General features: G+C 41.3%; 1 protein-coding gene across 1 annotated transcript in view; it reads left to right on the forward strand.

Annotated features, from left to right (window-relative positions):
• Positions 1 to 7,651: 7,651 nt before the first annotated feature.
• Positions 7,652 to 24,660, forward strand: part of dgkd (diacylglycerol kinase delta) — a 49,882-nt gene continuing 32,873 nt past the window's right edge. Inside the window, exons 1-3 of the mRNA XM_083773533.1 lie at positions 7,652 to 7,798; positions 15,452 to 15,562; positions 16,620 to 16,700. Coding sequence (XP_083629659.1) covers positions 7,664 to 7,798; positions 15,452 to 15,562; positions 16,620 to 16,700 — 327 coding nt within the window. The 5' untranslated portion in view covers positions 7,652 to 7,663. The remainder of the gene's footprint in view (positions 7,799 to 15,451; positions 15,563 to 16,619; positions 16,701 to 24,660) is intronic.

A 24,660-nucleotide genomic window follows, 5' to 3' on the forward strand; every position in this document is an offset into this window, starting at 1 on the left:
GGTCAGAAGAAATATACTGTAGTAATATAAATATTTCATTCCACTTTTGCCTTTTTCTCCTTTTTAGGGCGACTCCTCTGTGTACACATGCAGTACACAGGTACACTGGTAAACACAATACGCCTACTTGTGCATGGCTGAACTTTAAATTAAATTTCCTTGTGATTATGGTATGATTTTTATTTTTGTTTTTAATCAGGGAAGACCACAGCTCTCTTTTGCAAGGACACCCTGAGTGAGTACAATATGATGACAACGTACAAAAAAACACAATTTCACATAAGGTGAAATATATAAAACAAATCAACATAATGCTAATACACAGGGGTTACAAAAAAAACCCCAAACAGGTACAGTCGCTATGTGTGGCATCCTCAAGTAGTGCCTTAAATGACCAGTTTGTCCAGTTTCTGTCCTGGATGATGAATAGCACTTGACTTTTCACAATAATACAGTAAGCGTGTTGCAGTAGCCTAATGCAGGTATCTGTTTGTATTGTGTGTTATAGGTATAACTGTGCCAAAATGCATAGTTTTCTATGTCACCCCCCCCCCCCCCCCCCCCCCCCACACACACACACACACAGACAGACACACCAACAATAAAATACAAAAAGAAACCAACTGCACGTCTGTAATAATTGCACACCTCTAATTTCTTCCTACAAAAAAGAAACAGCCCTGTACCTCACCCATCAATATTTGAATCAGTCAACACAATCCTGTAGTGTAGTGGTTTGAAATTTGAATAGAAGTAATTTGATTGCAAACAGAATGCAGACCTAGGCTATAGGCCTATATACACAGATTGCAAACAGAATGCAGACCTATAGGCTATAGGCCTATATATACAGATTGCAAACAGAATGCAGACCTATAGGCTATAGGCCTATATATACAGATTGCAAACAGAATGCAGACCTAGGCTATAGGCCTATATACACAGATTGCAAACAGAATGCAGATATAGGCTATAGGCCTATATACACAGATGTATGCAACTTCCATAGGCCTTTGCGGCTGCCGCCTGGCTCCAGGCTCTGGAAACGACCTGCCTCTCCTCATCCCATTCCGATCTGCCCATGCAGTCCAAATCCTTTTTAAGAACCCACCTATTCTCCTTGGCTTTCAATTGCACTTGATCTAATGTGTTTTTAAGTAACTCTGTACATATTTTTCTGCCGTTGGGTGCCCGTTGATGCTTTGTTTGTTTCAACCCGTGAAACAACATACGAGAAAATGGGTTAAATGTGCTCTATACAGTAAATAAAGATTAGATTTTTAATTTTTTTGCAAAGATCCACGTCAAGGTGGTGGTCTGCAGACGTGAGAGACGCGCCCCCATGCCATACAGTCCTATAGCCACTCCTTCCTGCAATGTCTGGGGTGATACCTGTATAGGTCTGACCTGATCTTTGACAGGTTGGACATGCTATAGCCCGTGAGCTGCTGGTCTGTATCACCTGAGGGGAATAATAGGGAATCATATAATAGGGAGTCATATAAGTAACTTTCAGGGGAGATGTGGTTGACTTGACCAATGGTTCATGTGAAGGACCCTCAGATTAATATGTTGTTAAAAGGATTGGTGTTGTTGAAACGTTTTCATAAATATTCACTGCAATTTCTGTGACTTATTTTTGTGGACCTGGCCGCTTGTTTCTTTAGATCTGGCGACTTTTGCTGAAACTCAATGCAGTCAGATAAAGGACAGTTTTAATGCCAGGGTGCTTAGCTGGAGGAAATCAATAGCCTACAATATATTGTAGGCTAAATGATCTATCAAACTAATTGTTTCTGCTGTTAAACTATGATCGAATTGGATGATGAGCTGAGCTGATTGCGACAATAGGGTCAATATAATTGGAGGAAATAAATAAATGATTATAAAAAATCAGAAAAAAACAGATCTGATATGGTATGGATGCATGGATTATATGCCTATACATGGATGGTGGCAGTATAAGTGCATAATGGTGCCTATACGATATCTCAGAAATATGGGAAGTGTTCACTTCTAACATTCACAAAAACATGAGTTTTTGTTACATTACAGACACCAATTTGCCATTTTGTAAACAAAAGGGCAGAGCCATGGGCTGTCCTTTTATAAGGAGGGGAGGGACTAGGACAAGTGGGTGGTCTTAAAGGAGGAGGCGGAGGGACTGGATTAGGTGGGTGGTGCTATGGTTAAACTCACGCATACCTAATGAACTGGTGGGTGTGTCCACATAAAACCATCATTTTAACAAATACTGTACACTTTTGTGAAAAAATTATACCTCATATACACCTAAATACACCTGATGATCATGTTTAAGTGTGGAAAAAAATCACGGCACTCCATCTTTAATGACTAGTATTAAAATGTGATTGTCTTTTTGTGTCCAATGTAGTTTTGTTAACAGTTCATAAAGTTAACTATAACTAAATGCATTTGAAATTCAATAAAAAGGTTACTTTTCAGGATTCCAATTCAAAAATAGCAAAAGATTATTCAGGTTTTCAATTCAAATATAGCAAAAATGTGATCTACAAGCTCAAAACCCGTCGCATTGCGACGCGTTTTGAGCTGGTAGATCGGCTATTTTTGCTACAACAGTAATATGCACCGTGGAAATATATTGGCCCTCGCCATCGTCAAAGTTGCCCACCCCATGGTGTAGAATCTATTTATTTCTGATGTTATATTTTCAATTGGCTCTGAGTCAGTGGGATACAACACAGAAATGTGAATTAATTTGCATAATGACTAAATTGGGGAGAAAAAGGGTACAAATATAAATGGCTATAATCTAACTTTAGGAACATAATTAAAGTAACACATGATGAAGTACTTATTCCTTGCTAGCCATGTAAAATACGCTTCGGGCTATATCTTGCGCCATGCACCCCTTAACTCTTATATCTAATTTGCCATTTTTTACTATTAAAAAAAACCTTTTAAAATAGTTAAAATAGCCGATCTACAAGCTCACAATATCTCAATGTAGATCGGCTAGTTGAACTATTTTAAAATGTTTTTTCAAAATAGTAAAAGAAAATGGCAAATACGTTTAGGGATAAGGGTGGCGCAAGATGGAGCCCCTAATATCTAAAGAGACTTATGTTGTGTGCGCGGTGACCACGGCAGTGTGACGTCATGTTGTTGTAGTTTTCGGTGACCTCACCTCTTCACCGAATACTGGACTATGAACAGACCTTGTCTGTTGACACAATGGTGGAGTGAAGTGCCTATGCTCACCAGTCACCAGTTTGGGAAACAGACATAAAGATCAGAAATGATGCTATCATGTTCATAATACTGTGTGCTGAGCTTGTGTGTGAGTGGACTGAGTGCACACCTTCCCCAAAATGTGCAGAAACAGTAGAGGGGGAGTTGAAGCACTGGTGTGTCTTGGTCGTAAGATTTGGGTGTATCCTCACACACTTGACTCAACAATCCCATCATTGGCTAAACTCTGTTGTGAATAGTAATGTATACGTCCTGAGATGTCATCCTGAAGAGCAAGGACATTAAGCTGATGTTGTACATGTACACCTTCAGTGTTGAACTTGATGGTGGATACTACATTTGGTCATGACGAGGCAGACATCATCATGATTTCCTATGTCCCCTCCCCTGTGACAACCATCTCTGGAAAGGGTGTGATAAACATGCTCAGTGATTGAACAGATGCTCATGTGCTTTTTACATGGTGTCTATTCTTCCCTTGTTGAGATGGCCAGGAGGTTATTGTTTTTTTTCCCTTTTTTTCTTGCTAATGCTAAGTCTTTGTATAACTTTATTTAAAAAAACATTCCCCCCCAATAATGTTGTATGAGCTGTTTTCTTTACTCGTGTGTTTTTATGTTTTTGTTGTGTGCTTGTGTGTGTTGATTGACTTTGTTAAAATCAATAAACATACTTTGTAAAAAGAAATATATATCCAATATATATTAAAAAGATAGGAATAGGAATAGGAATAGGAATATTCAATATTCAATATTCAATATCCAATATATATATAAAGAAATAGGAATAGGAAAATAGGAATTTTAAAAATTCCAAAAAGGTAGCACATCCAAACATTAAACAAGCGGTGGACAAAGTACTCACATTTCCATTTATTTATTGGCACACACACCAAAAAAAATATCCAAGGATGAAACTGGAATGATTCACACATCTATTTTCAGAAAAGACATGGAACGCAACTCAATTTTGCATGCTACCAGTAACCATCCAAGACAGGACAACATTCCTGTAGGTCATTTTTTGAGGCTAAAACGCAACTGTTAAAATCTTGATGATTTTCACTCCAAACAAACCATTATGAGTACTCGTTTTAAAGACAGAGACTATTCCTCAAATTCTATTCAGAAAGCCATACATTGTTCTAATAACGCCTCCCGTCCTGATATTCTATCCAATCCACCAAAAACTAAAAACCCAAGTCGGGCTTGTTTCTCTACTGAATTTAACCACTGTGCTTCACAAATCAATTATTGTGCCATTGCAAAACATTATGCTGAAGCAAACCATATGGTTCACCTTCTTCATTAAAATTCTGTGGGATTGAGAAAACCGAGATGCCCAGCAGAGGGGGTGATATTCTAAAGAGACTATAGCCCAAAGAGAAATGCAGTGGATATACACACTCAATACTATGACAGATGACACCGAATGAACTGAATGATGACTATAGCTTAAAATGCTTTCTGGGTTAAGATTGGCTTTAATGCCTGGATGTGTAACTGAGATATATACTATGCCTCAAAATGCTTATTCAAATCAAGTTTGTGATTGGACCCTGTTGATTGTCTTGATATTTCAGCTGTAGGTGAACTCTGACCCTTTTTGTATAAAATGACTTGAATTCACTTGATGTGAATTATGCTCTGATGAAGGCTGCATAGCCGAAACGCGTATATCGTTCCTTTTTGGTGTGTGCCAATAAAGAAATGGAAATGTGAGTACTTTGATGTATACTGGATTTGGGTTTGGCACTCCACTGAAAACCATTGCGCAACCTCTTTTTCTCATATATATATATATATATATATATATATATATATATATACATATATATATATGATGTGCTTGTCCTGTATTGGGGTGTATCGGGTGGACCTACAATGTAAAGTACAGGTGGAGCATTGTGATGGGACAGCTAGTCCTGTGCAATCTCCTATGTCCGATTGCAGTGCAAGGTGCACGGCTAAATCCAGAACTTAAAAAAGTGGCGGAAGATAAATAAGTAGAGAAACAAAATAAATTACAATATTTTAAAATATATTTGAAGATATATCCTGGAACAGATTGTGTACACACAAAATAAATGCAGTGCATACCAAGCCTTTAATTCATTATTTTAATGGTGGTTGTGTTCAAAGGACCACTTCACCACTTTTCAACTCTTCACTGCAATTATTTTCTACTCGGTCTGTGGCTCATAGGAGGGCTGTGGGCAGCTCAGAAACCGTCTTCCAGTGACATCATCGATGGGGAATACAAGCTAATAGAAACTGCAGGCTTTCTAGTCCTGAAAAGTTGCAATGCGAAAATGGAAGCCATCGTTCTCACGATAATGAAAATCGAAATATTTTTTTATGATTATTAGTGAGGACCTATTATATGAAGGTAGGTTGAAAAGTGGTGAAGTGGTCCTTTAATACTACTGTAAAACATTCCAAAAGGCAGCATTGGTTGGTTTACCCCTGGATTGCAAAAAAGTCCTCCAGAAAGAAGAACGAATTCTATAACATGTTTATAACAAATGCCACCCCAGAGAACCAAACGGAATACAAACAATACAGAAACAAATGTAATCTACTCAGAGCGGTAAGAAAAGAGAGCCAGAGAACCAAACGGAATACAAACAATACAGAAACAAAATGTAATCTACTCAGAGCGGTAAAAAAAATTAATGATAGTGACAAATTCAAGGCATTGTCCAATAATAAAGTAAACCTGGACAACCGATCCCAATTCTCATCTCATTTCTATGATGGAGGGACAGCAATGTAAAAAAGAACCACCGCTCATCCGCTGAAAAAACTTAAAGGACAACTAAAAGATGAGTGTTAATTTTCTTTCATTTGCTGCTTTCTTTCGTTTTAAGGATTTTAGCAGTTTTCGACAGGGGGGCGGGGGCATTCGAGCATGGGGCTAAATATGTATTTTTTTTACAAAATGTTATGGTGATTTATTTTTTTATTATATTTACTATAGTCCTACTAGACCCCAAGAAATTACATCTGGCCACAAAAGATCACAGGATCTATTGAATGTGACAAACTGACACAGCCAGTGTCACAGTAGGCTACCTTCACATTCAGTAGATCCTGTGATCTTCTGTGGCCAGATGTAATTTCCTGGCGTTTATTGGGACTATAGTAAACCATAAAAAAATAAATCACCATAAAATTGTGTAAAAAAATACATATTTAGCCCCATGCTCGAATGCCCCCGCCCCCCTGTCAAAAACAGCTAAAATCCCTAAAACGAAAGAAAGCAGCAAATGAAAAAAGATTAACACTCATCTTTTACTTTATCTAATAACAAACTAAAACATGAACCTTGGTTGTCCTTTAAGTGAGGTGCTGGAGCCACAAAGGGAACACGAGAAAAATAAAGGGAAGCTCCGCACACTCAGATCTTAGTAGGAAAATCTTAAAGGACAATCTTAAAGGACAGCATGATAACATGGTAAAAAATATCAACTCAGTCTGTGTCTCATAGTCATAGACAGCTGTGGACACTTTGGAAACCCGCCAACAGCTATTTAAGTTAAAAGATCGACAATGCCAGAATTATTAGCTGAATCACATTGTGAAAATATTCTAAGCATAATATGATCCTTCCCCATCCGTCCTTCCTCTTCAATGTCTCTCTTTTGACTGATACCTGTCCATTCAAACTCTAGACGGGCCTGCCCCAATTAGTGCAGCTGCGCCCGGCCGAAAACAGGCCCGGAAATAAAGGCCCGGCACTACCTGGGCCCTCATCAAACCCTGTACACTCAAGACACTGCCCCCGCTGCCACCCTTAGATTTCCATATATGGAGCTGACCTGTTCTGACATTCCATATGTTGATCTGACCTCATCAAACTATGTACACTCAAGACACGCCCCAGTCCATATATGGCCACTTGGACAGACCTCATCAAACCCTGTACACTAAAGATACTTCCCCGACTGCCACCCTTAGATCTCCATATATGGAGCTGACCTATTCTGAGTTTCTGACATTCCATTATGTTAATCTGACCTAATTTCGCCCCCCTAGTGGCGAAAAATAAAACTTCTGGGAACTTGGATTAGACCTCATCAAACCCTGTACACTCAAGACACGCTCCATATATGGCCAGTACAGAATTCATTCCATATGTTGATCATCTGACCCCAATGCCAAAGCGCCAGCGCTCGCCCAGCAGTCTGCTGTCACCCAGGTGGATGCGTGCACGCCCGTGAGCTTGTGGATCGGCTGTTTTCAAAATATTTGGATAGGCCGCCTAGCTCCGTTTGGAACCGATTCCTTTTGACCTGAACTGTGACTGACTGAGCTTCTTCTCACTTGTTGTCCCCCGCTCCACCGCTAGGGGGCGTTGCCGTGCCTGCCGTTCTGTCCCTTTCCACCGGCTGTAACTCTACAAATATTGCCCGGGTCTGAGTGTCAGGATGGCGGATTCAGGAGGAGCAGAGATCCCGGTCAGATGTCTGGAGGAGTCGTCAGATAGCGAACCCGACCAGGAGCACGGCTCCCCGCAGAAACTCATCAGAAAGGTCTCCACATCCGGACAGATAAGGAGCAAGGTAACAGTTTAATGATTAATGTGGCTTTTTAATCAGATTAAAGATAGTACACACGGGGCTGGTTTGACTGTGTGTGTGTGTGTGTGTGTGTGTGTGTGTTCCTTTAGTTTCATTCAAGCAGCAGCCAACCATCGGCCCCGATGGACAAAAATTGACAAAAGTTGAAAAAATATTAAGCAAAAACACGAAAGAACACCAGGCGTTGTTTATACATGCATAGTCTGACTCTGTTGTTTTCTTGCTTTGCTTCTTTGAACACTTTGTATTCTGTTCAATCGTTAAACCGTTATTATTGTGGCTGGCGAAATGCAAACATTCCGAATTCGTAGTTGAGCTCGATTTTGGCGTGAAGTTTACTTCCAGTTTTAATCTTGCAGACTACTAAAATAAAGGTTGTCTTTGTCCGAAGCTGTTGCATATGTAACCAAAGCTGATTTTAAAAACAGAACTGACCGGAAACGGCGGTCAAATCGAATTGGACCGCAAATTATAATTACTGTTGTTGTAAACATGAGCGTCCAGTGTTGCTGTGCTTATTTACAATGATCAAACATGAAACCCCCCATTTGTCTCATATCCGCTAGCCGACTGGGCTAATATGCTAACTACCACTAATGTATGTGATGGAGGTGTTACAGCGAAATAGGTGCCATGTCGAACTGTGACTCCCTTTTCCTCTTACCGTTATCTGACGCATACATTTTATATTTGGAACACTTTTACGATTAAAAAAAAGTATGATAACAGTTTAACATGACATTAATTAACATGCTTAATTAATTAATCAATTAACTAATTAAATAGCTTAAACTTTAGAATTCCCAAGGTTCATGAGATCAATCTCAATCTTACCCTTTTGAATGGCCACTGCTTGGTAGACGAGTTTCATATTTTGTTTCCATGGAAGAATGTCATAATAATGATGAATAAGATATTTGCCAAAGTATTATTTTATTTGAACAGCCCTTAGCATGATCTGTATTTTAATTAGCTAGTTATTACAGTGAGATAAGCCACATTCAGTGATGCAAATAGCCTGCATCGGTGCATCTAAATTGAGAAAGGACGCAATCATGCCACTAGAGATGCCCCAATGCCATTTTTTTCAGACCGAGTACGAGTACTTTCTTTTATACTCGCTGATACCGAGTACCGATACGAGTACTTTTTATTTTTGTTGAGTAACCACTTATTTTACCCCCTTTTTTCTACTATTTAATTTCATTGTCATGCCTTGTACTTCTAATGATACTGTAATGTTGAATTACCACAATAATAGCCTGAAATGATTTAGAAAAAATATCAAATTCCAAAATGTTATTTATTTTTCTTATTGGCAATAAAACATTTTGTTCTATTCAAGCACACTATAGTATTATCATCGTTTTGAAATAAAAAAGTTGACCTTGAATAGTGCCTTGAATAGTGCCTTTCTTTCATTATGATTCGAGGCAAAAAAAACACCTATGTCACGGTCCCTGCACATGTGCGGGGGGAGGTGTGGGGGTGCTGTCGCAAAGAAAAACCACACATGCAAGTTTTTTTTACGGCAAAATAAACCTCAGCTTTTATATCTATAGGGGGAGGGCATAGTGACGCGTTAGGTAGGATTTTGGTGTATTTGGGCGGCATCTTGCTGCCTACATGTAGGCTAGTAAGAAGTAGTAGGATGCTAGGCTACTTGGCTGCCAGTCTGTAGTTCGTAGGTTTGCTTGTCAGTGATGCTGCTGTGTATACTGTCACTGCAGTACACCATCTTTGACTTGGCACTACTATCTACTATCTACTGCAGTACACCATCTTTGACTTGGCACTACTATCTACTATCTTTGACTTGGCACAACTCTTCTACTCTATGGCTCTGGATCGACGGTGGTATTATTATTATTCGTCGTTAGAAAATGTTCGGGTGTTCTGATCTGACAGCCGCCTCCCCTCCCCTCACGTCAAAACAGTTCTTAATGTTTACATCTTACTTGACGAGAAGACATGTGGACATATCCTTATGGAACCAGGGAGAGGGGAAAGACACCACGAGAGTGACGAGTGATCAGTCAAACATGTGTTCTCTCCGCAGTAAATAAATGATAATCTGTCTGGATGCGATCTGACCGTTATTATTTTGATTACACTCGTCATGCTCGTTTGAGGACAGGTAGAGAGCAGAGCATACATGTGTTTGGGAATGTTGCTGAAGGTTATGATATTTTGCCATACAGTGTTTATTTAATTATTTTATATCTATAATGGTATATGTTTCCACAGTGAGCCTGGAAAATGTAGCCTCGCAGCCTACTACTATAGCCTACTAACTAGCCAGGAAAATGGTAGGCAGGAAGATGTCAACCAGAATAACCCGTTCTGAGTGAAACGCCTTCCCTATGCACTGGCCCTTTAATGATTTTAAGGATGTTGTGCTTATAACCACAAGAAGATTCCCTATCTGTAGCCTATACAGTCATGGATTACTTTGTTGGAACTCGTCTGATGGAAATAACTTTTAATGACCTGCAGCTGTGTCGAGACGAGTGGTGAGAACGTCATAACGTAGGTTATTTAAGGCTCATTTATTAATCTAATAATGCTGACCGCTGAATATACACAGACACAAATCTACACACTTCATGGAGTACTTATTTTTGGACCTGGTGGTCTGATATAAATGAAATAAATACTTTGAATGTGCTCCTGCTACGAGTAGAAAGGACAACTATAACTATCAAAATGTTATGTTTATTCATCTGATAGTGTCGCCCGCCGAATATAAACATAGATACCGATGGATCTCCGATCTACACTTGTCGGTTGGCATTTATGCTTGTAGATCAGCCGTTTTGGGCGCTTTGCTCATTTTGCTGCTGTGTTGGGTCAGACTTGCTCCCGTTGCATTGATCGTTCAGCCTAGTGTCAATTGAATGTTTTAGTACTCGTCTCAAAGTATCGGGCCCGTTTCCGATACCGAGTACGAGTACTTTAGGGTGGTATCGGCCCGAGTGCCCGATACCAGTATCATCGGTCGGCACAACTCTACATGCCACCCTCCAGGGGTCCTGGGATGCGATACTGTACTGTACTTAGTACTGTACTCTAACGTCTTGAAGTGGTACTCATAAAATGTCCCTGGGACCCATCTAAATTCTAAAAGACCACCCCTGGGTCGAGACTCGCGGTCTAACTGAAACATTGTTTTTGCAGGATCTTTCTCATTGTTCATTTGGAGTCACATAAAAATGAAATAAAAAACGTATAGCTGCAATCTTATATACATGCAAAGTTTTAATTTCTGCTCAGAAGTCGGTGCTGACCAGCCCACCTGGCAGAGCGCTAGCTCTGGTCCATAGCTCTAATGCCATCGCATTTAGAGCTATATGTTACTGTCGACTTCCGGGGCTCTCATGAATGCAGACCAGCCTCTCCTCTGTATAGCGAAAATACAAATAATGTTTTACCTACTCACCAATACAAAGACGGGTTGTGTAATTAGAAAGTCTACTTTCCTTAGTGGACGCACTTTGATCACCCCACCACACGTATAAATGCACTTTTTGGCCAGAAAGAGAAAATTCTAAGAGGGTTTTCTCTTGGCAATATCGGTAGAGGCGCAGTGGAGTAACTAAAATTATATATTTTTTCCGGTGAAAACAAAATCCCTTTCTGGCCAAAATGTGCATTTATACGTGCTCAAAGTGTGCTGTCCACTAAGGAAAGTAGGATTTCTAATTGCACAACCCGTCTTTGTATTGGTGAGTAGAGGAGCGAGGCAGGAAGCCAATCAGTTCCATATAGATAGTATTAATGCAACAGCAGCAAGAGCAGTAACAGTATGGACCAGAGCTAGCAGAGGGCATACTATAGATAGACTATCAGGGCTCAGTCCTTGAGCTGGCCTGGGTTCGAATCCGACCAGGCACTTTGGTGCATGTCATTCACCATGTAATTCCTTATTCCTGCCTTCCTTCTTCCCTTTTCTGTCACTGTCACTGCGTTCTCTCTCAAAGTCTAAATGTGCAAATCGGCGACCTCTGGGGTAACGTAATTCGTTAGGTTACTAGTTTCGTTGTAACACAGGGTCTCTTTTTTTTTTACAGTCTATGGTCTCAATCCCCGGTCTTTCCCGCTGTCCAGCGGGGATCGAGAGGTGGCGTAGAACTGGGGTTGGGGGGCCGGCGTGTTTATCCCGATGGCTGTCAATCCGAACAATCCGATTTCTGTGCTTTTAAGTTTCTGCAGTAGATATGCATCCTGTTATCATCACTTCACATAACGGTTCTCTCTCTCGTTCTTGCGTCTATCCCGAGTAGGTTTATTATTGTAGCCTACATGCCTGACAAGTACCATAATAATGTAATTGTGCTGAAGTGAATTATTATGGTCACTAAATGTTCTGTAATCCATGCAACATTGCCGCCTGTTCATGGAATAATATTGTTTCAGGGTTTCATGTGTTTTTTTGTTTTTTTTTACTTTTTTTTTTACAACTGAACTGGCTCTTCTAAGTTCTAATAATAGTACGTGGATGTTAAGGCAGGGACACAGGAAGTGGTACAGTAGACCTATGTAGGATGGACGCTACATCCATGTCTGTAAAAACTGCAATTTGATAAAAGTTGTTTGTGGTGAGGTTCAAACAAAATGGAATGGAAGACTATCGTACAGCAGAAATGGGAAGTGTGTTTGTATATTGAGAAAATAATCTGAAGTAATAGTCTTTTTAAAGGACAACTTTCTTCTTTCTTTCGTTTTATGGATTTTAGCTGTTTTTGACAGGGGGGCGGGGGCATTCGAGCATGGGGCTAAATATGTATTTTTTTTTACCAAATATTATAGCGATTTATTTTTAAAATTATTTACTATAGTCTAGGGCCTAGACTATAGTAAATAATTTTAAAACTCTTTTTAAACTCTAGGCTATAATATACTGGGGAGACGCCACAATAAGTCAGTTTGACACAGTTTGACACAGTAGATCCTGTGATCTTTTGTGGACAGTTGTAATTTCTTGGGGTCTAGAAGATAATAATAATAATAAAAAAAGAAATCGCTCTAAAATTTGGTAAAATAATACATATTTAGCCCTTGGTTGAAAAAACCCCCAAACTTGTCCTTTAAAGCAGTGGAGTTTTCTTTTCTTCTGTTGACTCAATTTCAGTTTAAAATATAAAAATTAGTTCAAGCTGACCTTTACTGTTACACCAATTCTATACATTGGCCTACCTGACTTTATACTGAAGGTCTTGCATTGCATTTTTCTCAAGACTCAAGATAGTCCGGTGGACGGGTGGGAAATTTGGTATATAGTCTTTTTTTATTGGCCTAAAATATTGTCTATATACATATATTCATGAATCCACTTGCTGACCGGCTGTCGGTATTGGGCAATTTTTTTTATAGGGGTTTCTTGTGACCCTACCATTAACATCCTATGGCAGACAAAAATGTCACATGTCAAACTTTCCTTTTGCAGCCATAGCCCCAAATGTGCTGACCTCATCACATTTGTCATGACGTCTATGACCGTTTTTAGCCCAAGGAGTGTATTTTGTGCAAAACTATAATGCTTGGAATGGATTCAGAGTCATGAAGTAGTAGTTTGACATGTCACATGCTACTTTAAGCATAAGGAAAGTTTGACAATTTTGCCTGCCATAGGATGTTAATGGTAGGGTCACAAGAAAATAAAAAAGATTGCCCAATAGTGACAGCCGGTCAGCAAGTGGATTCATGACTGTATATGTATATAGACAATATTTTAGGCCAATAAAAAAGGCTATATACCGAACCGTTGGCTGCCGGACTAAGAGTAAAAGCTCAGATTCAAAGAGAGCTTAGGTCATCCAATGAATTTGGTTGCCTGTGCAAGTGTGCATGTGTTAAAATATTGATTCTAAAACGGGTAGTCCCAATACTTGATTCTGATTGGCTGGTTACCGTCACGTGACCGGTGTAAATTCCACCGATAACCCACTCCTTCAATCACTTTATATCATTCGCAGCTGATTCCAGCTGTACTGGGGAAGGGGAGCGCTTGATTGCTTTACAAATGCATGCCGTGCGGACGTGTAAGCACCGCCCGGCTCATATGACTGTGAATGTGTGGCTCCAGGCAGCCCCGTAAAGACATCAAGCGCTATTCTCCCGTCACATAGCCTACTTGCCGAGCACAACACTACAAGCGTAGCTACTTTTGTGAATTAAATAGTTTTATTGGGTTAATATTGCTATATGTTTGTAACCGTTTTAGAAAAGCAATAAGCCATTTTACACTGGCTGGGGGGTAGAAGACCCTCTGCTGCGCCTCGGGTCTGCCTACGCCCCCAGCCAGTGTAAAATACCCGGTAACCTGAGACCTCTCGTGGCTTATTGCTTAATTGATTTGATTGATTGATTGATTCAGTACATACAGGACTCATAGACTCCAATGGAATATTAACCATGGCTGTTCCAGCTTATCCTTATTGGGCGTTGCTGTGGCGAGGTTGACTACTAACCCATTTTGGACTGAGGTCGATTAAAAAAAGGCATGTTTCTATGTCAGTGGTGTTCAACCTTTTTCATGTCAAGGACCCCCAGAATTATCTGTATTAGGCTGCGGGCCCCCATCTGAACATATGTTGTTCCAGGGACCCCCAGATGCAAAGATTTGAGTTAAAAATGTTCTGAAATAACATATATTCAAAGATTTGCGCCACATTTTCACAATCTTTCAAAAATAGCAGACCTACAAGCTCGTAGCGCGGCACTCGGTGCTTAGAAAAGCCTACACGTGTCAATCACAGCCAAGAGCTTGAGCTGGATTTGAACTTGTGACTCCAGAGTTTCATACTTATGACGGGCTTCAGTCCAGACTCGTGCTCGAGTTTCATTCGTGGAGACGCCAGACAGACTCGACTCGGACTCGCCCCTCAAAGACTCGAGACTTGACTCGCACTCAAGCTCAAAGACTCATGAACAATCTTTATTTTATGTTTTATTTTATGCATTTAATGAATGACAACTTGACAAATATTGTCCTTTCCTCGTCTTTCCTTTTGTCCGGTGCGTGCTGCACGCGACCTCAGTCTCAGCAATGTAATGAGGCGGGCACAACAGCTGCTGCACGCGCCGTGGAGCCTTTCATCATAACGTTTAAATATTAAAATGGCGAAAGAAAAACACATATGTTTGGCTCAGCATCGGCTATATACTGTATCGTCCGTTAACTTGGCATGTTTGTGTCTTCTGTGCGGTGCTGTCAACTTGTGTTTGTGGCAGCTGGTGTGCGTCTGTTGTGTCTCACACAGAATGAGTCCTGGTTATACTAGTGATTCATCATGAGGAGATGACGTGCATGGAATCATGGCCATGGACTGCAGCATTTCCTCCTTGTTGCAATGTGCTATATTGAATGCACTGCACTGACTGCAGTGAAACACACACACACACACACACACACACACACATACATACGTATATTCAATTTCTTCAAAGTCACCTATACCACCACTCTTGAGTCTGAACCCAGGGGACTTGTTTTAGTTTAGCATTTGACCCAAAGAGTATCGAGTAGCCTACTGTTTTGCCAAGATGAGGGACAATTAACTCACAACTTATTGTCTGATAACCTGCTGCTGATTTCCTAAACCTATACCCGTGTGTTTTCTGTGTGTTTTACAGACCATTCTGAAGGAGGGGAAGTTGCTGAAACAAACCAGTTCATTTCAGCGCTGGAAGAGACGTTATTTTAAACTGAGAGGGAGAACACTGTACTATGCACAGACTGCCAAGGTACTAACCTACAGTATCAGTGTGTGTCTGTACTCTGTCACACAGTATGTCTGCGTGTTGTATGTAAGTATGTATTAAAGCTTATGGTTATGGGGTATAGAGCGTCGCAGTCCCGCCCCCTTTCATGATGACGCCAGCCCAGGAAATAATTCCTAATGCATTTTCCCCAAAACATTGTGTTTATTGTCAAGATTTGTCACGACAAGAGTTTGCTTTGTCCACGGCGTAAACGTCTTTAAATAAATACTTTTTGAAAAGTCTATGAGGAAAATTAACGGGGAATTATTTTGCGACGTTCTATAGGGGAGATGTTCCACTATGTACCTGTGCAGGGCACAGGTGGCACACTGTGCAGGGCACAGGTGGCACAAGGTGGCACAGCTGGATAGTACTGTTGCTGCCTCACAGCAAGGTTGGAACCCTAGAAAGAGGCCTTCCTGTGTGACATTTGCGTGTTTCTCTCCGTGTTTGCGTGGGTCTCCTCGCATGCATGTTAACCCATTCTGGACGGGAACCCCTTTTTGGTGTTTTAACTAAGCATCATGTTATACTTTAGCTATTGAAAAATAGCATATCTACAAGCTCATAGCGCGCCACCGAGAGGCGCGCTTACGAGCTTGTAGGTCTGCTATTTTTGAGAAATCGTGAAACCTTTTTTTTCTTTTTTTCGATGTCGGGCCTAAATGCATTGACTGCTCACTGCTTCTAAATATTTAGGATGGGTAAAATGAAGAGGACGCATGTCTAAAATATGCCTTACCGTTGCTTACAGTATGTCTGTGTAGAGCGTTGCAGTGTGATTTGTCATGACAAGAGTTGGCTTTGTCCGCGGCGTAAACGTCTTTAAATAAATACTTTCTGAAAAGTCTATGAGGAAACTGAACGGGGATTTTTTTTCCCGGGTCTCTCGAGGGGGCGGGACTGCGACGCTCTATATATCCACGTGCATACCGGTATGTATAATGGACTGGGTAGAAAGTCTACTCTACACAATTACCCCCCGATCATTTCTAACCTGCTAATGGTTCCCTCTCTCTCGTTTTGTCTCTCTCTCCAGTCTATCATATTTGATGAGGTTGATCTAACTGATGCCAGTGTTGCTGAGTCCAGCACAAAGAACGTCAATAACAGCTTCACCGTGAGTACTCACTCGCCTCTCCTTTTGTGAAATAAGTTTCTATTTTTTATTTTAAGAGTTTGGTTCCATAGCTGTTATTTGGAGTGAAATGTTGAATTGGATAACTGAAAATGTAATGTTTACTGTTGGTAGTGGCGTATGTTTCATGTAAAATAGGTCTACTTTGTGAATGCTTTTCTTGTTCTATATTATACCAGTTTTTTCCCCCGACTTTGTATTGTGATTGGCTAACAGGTATTCTTTTTTTTTAACTCATTATTTTTTTCATCCATTTTCCAAATTTAAGAACAAAACAATATAAATACCTAATGACTATAGACCGTCACAGTCCCGCCCCCTCGAGAGACCCAGAAAAGAAATCCCCGTTCATTTTCCTCAGACTTTTCAGAAAGTATTTATTTAAAGACGTTCACGCCTGCTGACAAAGCCAACTCTTGTCGTGACAAATCATGACAATAAACACAATGTTTTGGGCCAAATAAAGAATTAGAAAGTAGAAAAAAACGGCAGGTTACAACACTTTTTTTGTTGTTTTTCCTCAGACTTTGTAATTATTTGTTTGGTCCAAAATATTGTGTTTGTTGTCATGATTTGTCACGATTCGAGTTGGCTTCGTACGACGCTTAAAAGGTCTTTAAATAAATACATTTTGAAATGTCTATGGGAAAAATGCATTGGGATTCATTTCCTAGGCCTGGCGTCGTCATGAAAGGGCCAAAGGGGGCGGGACTGCTCTATTGAGAGGCAGTGCTTACTTCCAGCTGTGAAATGCTCCTTTGGCACAGTGGTAGCCTATGCTGTTTGCATATTATTGATTCATTATAATATGATTAAAAGTTGTGTGTCCTATTCTCTGTCTCTTCCTATTTTCTATCTTCACTAATAATAATAATAATAATATTATTTATTTGTAACACAGTTTTTGAACCAAATCTAAAAGTGCTACTGTACATTGTATACATACAAGAACTGTCTCCCTCTCAGCTGTCCTACTGTCTGTCTTTTCTACACTGTCTCCCTCTCAGCTGTCCTGCTGTCTGTCTAGCGTGCAATGTCCGTCTCTCGTGTTCCTTTTCAGTAAATGGGTAACTGTCTTTTAAAATATATATATAACCATACATGGTGATGGGCTGTCTCGGCTTTGATGTTTAATTAGAGACCCAGTTATAGTGTGTGCATGTGCACATCTGGGAGGTACCGCCTGTGGGTATTTATGTTCTGAATTCAGTTTAGGGGTGTGTGTGTGTGTGTGTGTGTGTGTGTGTGCGTGTGTGCGTGTGACTGTGCGTGCGTGCGCATACATTTTTAGAAGGTCTCAAGATTTGCTTGTCCTGCTATCAAAACGGTTGAACACACACTCGTTTGGATGCAAAGAATTTATTTGGGCCCTGTGAAGACACATCCCCTGGTGGGGTCGGCCTGACAACAGACAGGACGTAGGTTTGAGTCATAAGGGAGGATGTGGGCGGGGCCAAACATTCAGCCGGCGAATGGCAGACGGACAGAGATGACAGAAAGGGTCATTAGAACAAAGCTGCAGCAGTGTTCTGTAAACGAGGGAGAGAGACGAGAGAGAAATGGGAGAGATAAAATACAGAAAACGGGAGAGGAAATCAACCACTCTGCACCAACAGTAAGACTTACTGACTGTTTAAATAACTGACTGACAGTTAAATGAGCTGATTGACTTTAATTGACTGACTGTTCCATTAATTGACTGACTGACTTTAATTGACTGACTGACTGTTCCATTAATTGACTGACTGTTTAATTGACTGACTGACTTTAATTGACTGACTGTTCCATTAATTGACTGACTGTTTAATTGTCTGACTGACTTTATTTGACTGACTGTTCCATTAATTGACTGACTGTTTAATTGAATGACTGACTTTAATTGACTGACTGTTTAATTGACTGACTGACTTTAATTGACTGACTGTTCCATTGACTGACTGACTTTAATTGACTGACTGTTCCAATAATTGACTGACTGTTTAATTGACTGACTGACTTTAATTGACTGACTGTTCAATTAATTGACTGACTGTTTCATTAATTGACTGACTTTAATTGACTGACTGTTTCGTTAATTGACTGACTGTTTAATTGACTGACTGTTTCATTAATAGACTGACTGACTGATGGTTAAATTAACTGACTCGCTGAATGACTGTTAATTAACTGACTGACTTACGTTTTTAGTTAACTGATTGAGTAGCTGACTTACTCAATCTGGCGTGTGCGTACGTGCGCTTTAGCAGTCCAACTTCTGACTGGTGTGTCGTCATACTGATGCTGTTTATGCTTGGCTCTAGTCACTGGTGACGTGTGTGTGCGTGTGTGTGTGTCTGTGTGTGTGCATGTGCATGCATAAAAGTCGGCTGTGTTTGCAGCAAATTTGAAATATCTTTCACCTCAAGAGGGTTTACTGTATATTTTCAACAGTTTTTCTACCATATTGATGAACTATCCACTTCTGTACAAACATACTTTTGTCGGAACAGCAGACTATGTTTTGCTTGGCTCTGGGCTGACTGATGATATTTGTCTCTGTGGAAGAGACGGTGACTTTGTTGGACATTTACTGCTCTTTTCAACTGCAAGAAGGGGAACCGTGCCATTTAAGCCATTCCACAGGCTCTGCGTTTGTGCTACGGCTTTGGTTTCAGATAAGATCTTCAGAACTTAATTTGGGCCCTGATCAGGACTCGGAGGTACTACGAACTCTTGAGTCCAGAATGCAGAACGTATAACTTTCACAAGAGAATAGCTGATATACAGGCTCAAGTCACACACCGTCTGTGAAGCGGGTGCGCAGCGACGCGGCACAGTATTGCCACGCCCACGGATGGAGGCCGCGCGGCAACGCCTGGAAAATAGAACAGCGGCGTAGCAGAGCGTCAGGCGAGGCGTGAACAGCGCGCCAGCGTGTGTCTGACGCCGCCGGTGTGGGATAGGTGAGAGAGTTTAGGAATAGGGTTTAGGTTTATTGTTGTAAGCGGGGAACAAAATAACCTTTTTTTGCGGGGTGGGGATTGGGGAACATGGGTACACCCTTGTACATCACACACCTCTCCCGCTTCAGGGACGGTTCTGGTTTTAATAGAAATGTAAACCAAGAAAACTCTTCACTGCAATTCACCCTTTGTTCACCCACTTGCCCAAATGTGCTGACATCATCAATTTGTGATGACGGCATTGGCCGTTTCTAGCCCAATGAGAGTTTTATTTTGCAAAACTAATGCTTGGAATGGATTCAGCACCATGAAAACCCCCTAGTTTGACACATCACATGCTACATAAAGCATGATGACATTTTGAATATTTTGCCTTCTATAGGTTGTAATTGGTATGGTCACATATTATGCCAATTATGAAAATTGCTCAACATATGCAAGTTGGCGCATCCGGCAGTTTCTACATGCTGGGGACCCATACTCAACATTTATAACATCAGTTTCTACATGCTGGGGACCCATACTCAACATTTATAACATAAAACCTTGGTGTACTCAACATGTCCGGGTTCACAGTGGGGTGGGCTGCCTACTAGACTATTCTGTGCATTCAATTCTTATTTTAAACTTTGTGTCCGTAAAAAGGAACATCACGGGTGCATATGATGTTTTGTTCTTTTTCCAAAAATTATGTTTTATCAAATTCAACATAAACAAGGGATGGGACAAGGCAGAAATAGCCTGCTGGTTGGTCAGTCGGGGACCAATCAGAAGGCTGACAAAGGGTGAATTCACGGGTTCTGGAAGGTTTCATAGTCCGGCAGTTGGGTGGCAAATTTTGTATATACTGTAGTTTATTTTTATTGGCCTAACATATTGTCTATATACATACATTCATGAATCCACTTGCTGACCGGCTGTCTGTAATGAGCAATGTTTTTTTTTATAGGCGTTTATATGTGACCATACCATTGATGTCCTATATAAGGAAAGAAAAAGTCACATTTTATTATGCTTTAAGTAGCATGTGACATGTCAAACTAGGGGGTTGTCATGATTCTGAATAAATTCCAAGCATTAGTTTTGCACAAAAAACACTCCTTGGGATAAAAACGGCCATTGCAACCATCACAAATGTGACGAGGTCAGCACATCTTGGGGAATTTGGGCAAGTGGCTATGGCCGTTTTTATCCCAAGTGTTTTTTTTTGTGCAAAACTAATGCTTGGAATGGATTCAGAATCATGAAACCCACATGCTACATAAAGCATAATGAAAATCTTGCCTTGTAGGCTATAGGATGTTAATGGTATGGTCACATTATATATATAAACCCCTATTATATAACACATTTCCCACTTTAAACATAAGAAGCCTGTCGGCTGCCGGACTATCAGGTTATGGACAGGTCTTGGGTTACCCCTTTGTAGTGGAAAACACAGACATTAGTTGGCTCTGTGCTACAGTTGGTTGTCTATGGGACAAACGCTACCGTCTTTAGTGTCGTCTGTCAATGTGGGGCAGACGGCTAGTGGTCCGTGTAGGATGGACACCGTTTGTTTGTGTGGTTGTTTGTCACTGTGGGAGTAGTCTCGCGTTACCAGACTGTTGCCTCCGCCATTTTCCAAACGCTTCATCATAACAGTCTGGGCCAACATTAGAGTATATATGAATAAAGACGTCACCCGGAGGAAACCCTGAGGCGAAATGGACATAGTGGCCGAATTTGTCATTGCAGCTCGAGCCCGTTGACTATCATTGCGCACGTTCATGTTATTGGGCCCATGGGCACACGTGAACGAATGTTTCATACGTGAACGCGTGCGATGATAGTCAACGGCCTGCAGCGGGTTCATGTGTTTGGGGAAAATCCATCCCAGAATGCACTCTGTTCCTACCCGGAAGGAGGAGTGAAATCGCCTCATGCGCTTTTGAGCAACTTAATGCAAGTGGATGGAAGGAGAACTCCGGTGCCGTCTCTATTAATATATACTCTAAGCCAGGGGTCAACGGAAGAGGTCTCATGAGTATATGCGATAAAGCGGAAGTGGAGCCTCCTCGCCACTTCCGTTTCGTCTTTACGGTCGCGCACATTTATCCTAATATAGAAAACATCTAAGCATATATATAGCTTGTTGCTTAGCAGAAAAGGAAATAAAAATATATATTTTCGTGAACGGAAATGTGCAGCTTCCCTTACTCAGCTCATGGGGGCTTTAGTCCCCAGACTCTATATAGCATTCAGAGATTGTGGAATAGTTGTCTGGAAACGCGAGACTAGTGCAGGATGGACACTGTGTCTGTGTGGTTGTTTGTCACTGTATAGGAGAGAGGAAGTCAGGGTCTCAAACATCCTGTTTTGTTGGTTTGTCCCTGACCACGGCACTGGTCTTTAACCTTGAAGCCAAAAACACACACACACGGGGCTTGCGTGTGCCGTCGTCACTGACATACTGCTCACATACATACCCAGCGGTGGAATAGGAACAGGTGATAGCTTTTGTACCGATTGATTAGCTGCCTGATCTTCCCAACATGGCTATACGCCGGTATAGCTGACCAATCATTGCAGCTAAAAGGTCCACCACGGTGAAATTGACCTATAGCTAAGCCCCTCCCCAAACTGCTATGGTCCAATCACAGCTAAGCATAACATGGGTTAGACAAACCCCTCCACCAATAGTTTTCCTATACGACAAAACATTGTTTCAGAAGAAATGTCACACATATAATTTTTCCAGCGCAAATGGCATGCCTTGTCGATGGATTTGGAAGAGAGTTTAAAGGTCAGGTTCCAAAAATGAACCTGTATTTAATGTGTAAAGTCGGGAGTGTCTAAGTGGTAGGGGCGGGGCTTTGCTAAAGGTGAATTACGCTGCGACCGATCTCACTGCTTAACCACTTAAACCCCATTGACTAGGGTCCCCCGGGGGGAATTCTAGTAATTCCATACTAGAAGGCTTTCTTACGTTTATTTGTAGTTGTTACAACGCCAAAGAGGTCCAAGTGTTATTTTATGCAAAAGTACATTATTATTTCCCCTACCATAAGCCCTCAATGAATTGAATGGGGCTATGGGATGTTGTGCTAATTCGCTTATTTCCATCGCTCAAAAAAAATTCTTTTGGGTATACAGTATATCCTCTCTTCATAAATCGTATCCCAAGCGGCATTTAGCTGGGTCCCCCCTGGAACTCCCTCAAGGACCCCTGGGGGTCCCCGGATCCTACTTTGGGAACCACTGCATTATATTATAACACTGAGAGTGTACAAATGGAACCAAATAGACCCATAATAACGTTCCATTGGTTCATTCTCAGAGTTAACTACCTGTAAGGGTCCATTTGACTATTATTCATTTAGCTGGGACCCCGTGGAATATCTATCTATCTATCTTATCTATCTTATCTATCTTATCTTATCTATCTATCTATCTATCTATCTATCTATCTATCTATCTATCTATCTATCTATCTATCTATCTATCTATCTATCTATCTATCTATCTATCTATCTATCTATCTATCTATCTGCTACTCCTATAAGTCAGAACGTTGTGTCGGTGCCAAATAAATCCCCACTATGACCTTACAAGACGGGTCACTTCCGCCCACCCCGGAAGTGATAGCCGTCCATATTTGAGCCAGATTATTTGTTTAACAAATATTGAGACTGCATGGTCGCACAACAACTTGTTGTTTTTGGGCAGCGCTGGTTTCAGTTCAGTTGTGTGTTGGCATTGACATTGCGAGAGAACAGCGGATATACAAGCTCACATCGCGTCGCGAATGCCACTGTTGTGAGCGTAGAGGTCTGCGTGCGCGACACCATCGTGGGACGAGGCATAAATTACACTTGATGGGCTGCAGGTGCGCGTGCAGCCGTGCACAAGCGGGCTCTGCTGCCGTGATCATGATGAGCGCGCCTCCCGTTCTCATGACAGCGACTGGAGGTGTGGTTTTGAGGACCACTGCTTTGAATTGCTATTATTGTTCACACACACACACACACACACACACACACACACACACACGCAACAGAAACCAATGGATTATATATTTCAAGAGTGAGAGGGAATACAATAAAAATCCTAATCATTCTTCCTCCACACTGGGAGAAAAACAGCATCTGAAAGTTTGATGGGGCATTTTCTTACACGCGAGTGCAGTTAGAACTTTTCCATTGCATCTTATGAGAGGCAGGGTTCTTGTGCTGCCGGCCTGCGCGCGCATGCTGGTGCTTATCAGTGTGACGTCGTCTGCTAAGGCGTCTATGGTTTCACTTTTATAAGGTCTCAAAGATCACAGTTTCTCATTTTGGAGGAGAAAATGGATTATTAACACAAAAAATGCTGGAAACGTATCCATACGCTTTATTAATATCGAACGCCGTACGCGCGAAGCGTATGTATACGTTTTATACGTTTTTTTATTGCTTACTGTACATCAACGTCCTATGCTCCAGGACACCGAGGAAAATAACAGCGATCGTCTCCAGGAAGCTCCAATATGTGATCCGGGAGTAAAAAGCCCCTCCCTCCTGAAAAGAGGTCTGTCTGTGGCGAAGACGCTCCCTCCTCCAATGCCTCCATTACACGTATGGGTCTGCACGGCAACGGCATAGACCAACGCAGATGTCAGGGCATCTAAAATGGAGTTACCCATACTCTAGTAGTAGTCTAGTGTCTGTGAATACACTCGATTCCCCCTCCCCTCCTGTTTCTACATGGTTTCTCCCGAGGAATCTTTGTGGGGGGAGTCTGAGTCTCTTCTGCCCGGATCGCATTGCAGTTTGAGTTCCCTGGCCCCAGGCCACACTGCGCCTTGTAATCGCCTTGCACCGCTCTCTCATTCTCGGAAAAAGATATAACGCAGTCGTGTCGATTTGCCCTCTGCCAGTATATAAACCAAGAATAATCTTCAACGATCGCCATTTCATAACGTTTTCAACACGCACACGGCACACGCCATGATCAACTAACTGCCTGGCTACGTCTTCAGT

The sequence above is a fragment of the Protomyctophum parallelum genome, assembly GCF_964188405.1.
Source record: "Protomyctophum parallelum genome assembly, chromosome: 9".
In the NCBI taxonomy this organism is placed as follows: domain Eukaryota; kingdom Metazoa; phylum Chordata; class Actinopteri; order Myctophiformes; family Myctophidae; genus Protomyctophum; species Protomyctophum parallelum.